This window comes from Lolium rigidum, chromosome 2 (genome assembly GCF_022539505.1).
Source record: "Lolium rigidum isolate FL_2022 chromosome 2, APGP_CSIRO_Lrig_0.1, whole genome shotgun sequence".
NCBI classification, from domain to species: Eukaryota; Viridiplantae; Streptophyta; class Magnoliopsida; order Poales; family Poaceae; genus Lolium; species Lolium rigidum.
The window spans coordinates 191,463,724-191,468,991 of record NC_061509.1 but is presented as its reverse complement, the minus strand read 5'-3'; the positions used below and the strand labels follow the sequence as shown (position 1 = coordinate 191,468,991).

General features: G+C 43.6%; 1 protein-coding gene across 1 annotated transcript; it reads right to left on the bottom strand.

Annotated features, from left to right (window-relative positions):
* Positions 1-1,801: 1,801 nt before the first annotated feature.
* Positions 1,802-2,753, bottom strand: LOC124690419. The gene is made up of 3 exons (XM_047223808.1): positions 2,662-2,753; positions 2,431-2,509; positions 1,802-2,319 (listed from the first exon to the last, which is right to left on the bottom strand). Exons 1-3 carry the CDS (start codon positions 2,665-2,667, stop codon positions 1,802-1,804), a joined length of 603 nt encoding a protein of 200 aa, XP_047079764.1. The 5' UTR covers positions 2,668-2,753.
* Positions 2,754-5,268: the final 2,515 nt, after the last annotated feature.

Genomic DNA, 5,268 nt, shown 5'->3' with positions numbered 1-5,268 from the left:
GCCAGCTGGTAGGCCTAGTCATTGTCTGTTTTCATCTTTTCTTCTTGGTGCCAACTCATCCGGGGATCCAGCACAATCTAAATGAAAGCGAATCCAATGAATCTTATGCCGATTCCACCTGTGCCGGATCTGCAACAACGACACTGTCATGCTTGCGCAGGAGAGAACACGTCAATAATCGGGGGCATATCCGAGATCATGCATGTGGGAATTCAGTATCACGTACGCAAGCGACAAAGCGTGGACGAAGACGCAGCTAGCTCTCTTATTCGCCGGCGAACACCAAATTTCTATCTCACAACTGGAAAATTCTGGTTGCACTGATGCCGACATCAAGGTTAGTAACTAGCTAGAAAAAGCTTAGTAACTTGACTGACTTGGAGAGGCACAGAACAAACAAACAATGTGACGTTGGTTGGCCACTTGGCCCCGCGATAAACTTGCAAACATCGTGCTAGGTTAACTAAGACTATTTTACATAGAGATTTAGTTGATTTCAGACGGAGTTGGATTATTGTTGCATCGTCTAGCAAGCTAGGGTGATGCACGTCACTGGGTGTAGCTTATCTAGGATGGTTCCACTAACCATTATATATCTCACTACTTATTTTCTAGTACTACTAATTATCTAGGCTAGTAGTTCCATTTTATCATTTTGTATCTCATCACTACTAGTACCAGTAATTAATTACGATTAATCCCGTGGAAAAACATGGCCGGACTCAAAATAGTAGCTAGTGCTGAGTTGCCAACGATTTGAAGTCCAGCCAAGGAGCTAGCGCGTACGCTCCGATTGGCTAATTTACTGCCCATTTACTACCCACCTTGCGCGTCTGGCGTCAGCTCTGAACTAGTCAGAAAATAGATGATAGATTAGTGAGTGGCTTAATTTTACCTCTTGTACGTGCAGATACAGACGACGACGTGCTAGCTAGGAGAAATATGGTTTTGAAATCCCCATTTGATTTCTGCAAACAACACTACCTGGCAACATCAAGGACGTGTAACTACTGGTGTTTACGTGTCTACAACTGTACATCATTATTATAACTGGATAGTTCTTCGTCATGATGCAGCACGTCAGCATGCAGCAGCTAGCAAAATTCAGATGAAACAAGTATGATCATGATCGACATCAGAAACTCAAGTACTCAACATCTGCTGCCATTTCAATCCATGGGAGATGGAACTCCAACTTATAATATTTCTAATTCTAATACATTACAAACTTCCAAACCGATTGAGGAAGAACTAGGGAAAACCACACAAGAACAGCAATTTTACCAAACATGATTACAACACATCTCCTGCCACTTCAATCCACGGAATTACAACTTATAACAGTTGTAATTGTAGTAGCAAACCGAGTGTAGAAGAACAAAGGAAAACAAAACAAGAATACCAATTTTATGAGAAGATCAAGCTAGCTGCGAGCAGATGATCGTTGTACAGCTAACGACGCCCTCATGGCAGGCGGCAGCATGCAGCCAACAAAGTTGAGATGAATGCTGAAGTCTGATCACGATCGACAGCACAAACTCAAGTAGCAGCAGCAACATAACTACAGAAGCATCTGATGCCACTTGAATCCACCCGATCGACAACGTGCCAGCTTAATTAACATTTATTTACAGCAAGTTCACTTAGTTACAACCTTCCAAACGGATTAAGACTTAAGAGAAGAACTAAACAACACCCATAAGAGGAGCACTTCCATGAGGAGATCAATCTAAGCTGATGGTGGAGATGGATCGATGATGTACAAGTAGAGTAGAGTACAGCAACGCCCTCACGGCGCGCGCTATTGTATGCAGCAGCCACCGGAACCGGAGTCGCTGTCGCGGCGTGGCACCGACCTGTAGGTGGTGACGCCGGCCCCGGGGCCGCCGGCGGCAGTTTGGCGGGAGGCGGACTTGTCCATGGGGTAGTAGTCGTGCCTCTCGACCAGCGGCGAATAGTTGCCCGGGTGGCTGTGCGCCACCGCGCGCGCGTAGCTGCTGCCGTAGTTGCCGTAGCCACCCTGCACGGCCATCATCGGCGACGGGTGGTGGTGGTAGGCGTAGGGACTCATCGGCGCCGCCGCGTACTGGTACTGGTGGTACTGCTGCGGGCCGTGGTACGGCGATGCACCCCCCTTGGTCGCCACCGCGTGGTGCGAGATGGACGACATATCGAACGTGTCGAGCGTCCTGAGCTCCACGATCTCCGCGGAGCCCACCTTCTTGATGAGCTTCTTGGTCAGCTTGTTGGAGTCGACGTCGTCGCCGATCACCAGCAACAGGCTCTTGTCGCCGCCCGCCAGCGTCACCGACTCTACCCCTGCATATGCATATGCGCTTGAGTTAATCAACTGAAACCTAAGCTTCGATCAATCAATATGTGAACAATCAAAGATTTAGGAAACTAGATATAACGAACGTGTATACGTACCGCTAGCAGTAGCTGCTACTTTCATGGCTTTGGCTTGGCATTTCTCGGAGCTCACATACATCCGGATGATGATCTCCTTCTGAAATTTGTGTACACATGCAAAAACAATTCGTAAGTTGCGGAAAATATGCCAAAAATAAGTTGAACTGGATGTGTTGATAGAGATGATAAACAAATGAATCTCAAATAACAGTACACAAACGAGAAAGGGGAGTTTCAAGCAGTGTTTACCCTCATGGTTTTTTGCTTTGCTGCTGTAGTGTTTCGCAAAAGCTATGGAGAGAGGAAATAAATGTCTCTACTTTGCTGCCTCTGAAGTACTCAACGAACTAAGTTCAGGTACTACTCATAGCTACCGTGCATACTTATATATAAGCCAGACCCTCACCTAACCAATATATAATTAGTCCACGTAATATGTGACATAAAAGTGCCGATATTGTTCATATTTTCAGTTACGTACTTCATATACTTCATATAATCATGGTTGATTGACATCTCTTGTCCCACTGGTTAGCAAAGCAAGCATCATCGATAGCCTTAAAAAGAGCACTCGTTGAAAAAAAATAACAAAGAAGGCCCTACAAGTTCAGATATTTAAGGGACGACTTTGACCAAAAGACTTCGTTCGGTTCGCATAGTTATCTGGAAGAGTTGAATCTAGAAAGTGGAGTTCACAAAAGAGGGTCTTCAACCACCCTTGTATTACAAAAGGAGCACCTATTTGCTTCTGTATTTTTCTAGATCATAAGGATCGTCACGGTTCTATTTAAAAGAGATTGAAACTCAATACAAAGAAAATCCGTCGGCAAAGTTTGGCCATCGGTACATATGGTGCTATGCCGAAGATAGTCATCGGCAAAACTAGGGCCGTCGGCATAAGAACGTGTCATGTTGGACAACTGTTTCTTGTCCGCGAAAGCCTAACACTACAACACGACAGGCGGGCCTGGCGTATTTAAACATCGAGGCGCGCCCATAATCGCCGCCACGCGCTAGCCTGGTAAAAAAAGCTGCCAAAGATAACTGTGTTGGGGTAAGTGCACAGCTAGCATTTTTTTCGAGTGGCCTATACACATCCGCCGCATGCTCTCGTACGCGACACCAAGATTAAAATGCTTCGGGAAATTAACAGATGGTGGATTATTTAGTGTCGTGCGCACATAAGGTGTGACACATTATTTTTGATGTGTTTCATGCACCTATCACCAGCAAAAAAGTTAATTTCAATTAGGAATCAGCTTCAACTTTCCATTCAGATTGCACTTCCCACGTCATTGAGATTTTTTTTCAAAATGGGGGTCATCCCCGGCTTCTGCATCATGATGATGCACACAGCCTTTTATTAAAAAGTTTAAAGTATAAATGTTTACAAATCACTCATCATCGAGGATTGATACAAGAATCAACCATCGAAAGAAACACATAGTAAGACTACACATCAACATAGTCTTCTAGTATGACGCCAACCAGCCTGGCACAAGATATCCTGAGCGACCATCAGGAGCCGTGTGCATCCAGAAGCCATGGCATCCCGCTGCCCCTCCGGAGAGAGTAGGGCCCAAAGTTGGACCCAATGGGAAACCATATGAATAACCTGGAAAAAATGAAAGGAAGGTTTTTTATTAAAAATTATGTCATTCCTGCTCTTCCAAATAGACCAACATAAAGCAGAAACCCCAATCCGGATAAATGCTTTTGATTGTCTATCGACTCCATTCAACCAATTACCAAACATATTAGTAATATTGGTGGGAGGTGGGAGAGCATAAGTAAAATTCACAGTACGCCATAAGAGTTTAGCTAAAGGGCATTCAATAAAAAGGTGTTGAATGGTCTCCTGTTCCCCACAGAAAACACACTTTGTACACCCATTCCAATGTCGTTTAGCTAGATTATCTTTTGTTAGCAACACCTTATTACTCAAAAACCACATGAATATCTTAATTTTTAACGGGATTTTAACCTTCCATAAATATTTTCTCAAGAAGGGGGTATGATCGCACATAAGATCCTCATACATCGACTTCACTGTAAACAGGCCATTAGATGTCAATTTCCAAATGAAACGATCCTCATCTTCATTCAGATGCACCATCATTAATTTCCGACATAGTTGTTACCAGGAATACCACTTATTACCATTTAACAATCTTCGAAATGTGATATTCAAAGGCGATTGACCAAGAACTTGTGCGACCGTGACATTTTTATGGTGGGCAATATTATATAGTGACGGGTACTGTTGGGCCAACGAAGTCTTGCCTAACCAGGTATCTTCCCAAAAGCGAGTACTGCTACCATTACCCACCTTGAAAAAACCCCTGGAAAAAAACTCCTGTTTGACCTCCATTAGTCCTTTCCAGAAAGGCGAATCAATAGGTCTCGCATGGACCTCCGATAATGTCTTATGTCTCAGATATTTATTATGTAGCAATTCCTGCCATACCCCATCCTCATTAATAAGTTTGAACAACCATTTGCTCAATAAACATTTGTTCTTGATTTCTAGGACCTCAATACCTAAGCCTCCCTGGTCTTTAGGTCGACAAACAATGTTCCATTTTGTAAGCCGGTATTTTCGTTTGTTTTCGTCGGACTCGCCAAAAGAATCTAGATCTATAGTAGTCTAAACGTTTCCTTACCCCAACAGGTATTTGAAGGAAAGACAACATAAACATCGGTAAGCTAGTTAGCACTGAATTGATAAGCACTAACCTATCACCATAGGATAGTAACTTCCCTTTCCAGCACCCTAATTTACTCTCAAACCTTGTTTCTACCGGATACCATTCAGAGTTCTTGAGTTTCTTGTAATGGATTGGAATACCTAAGTAT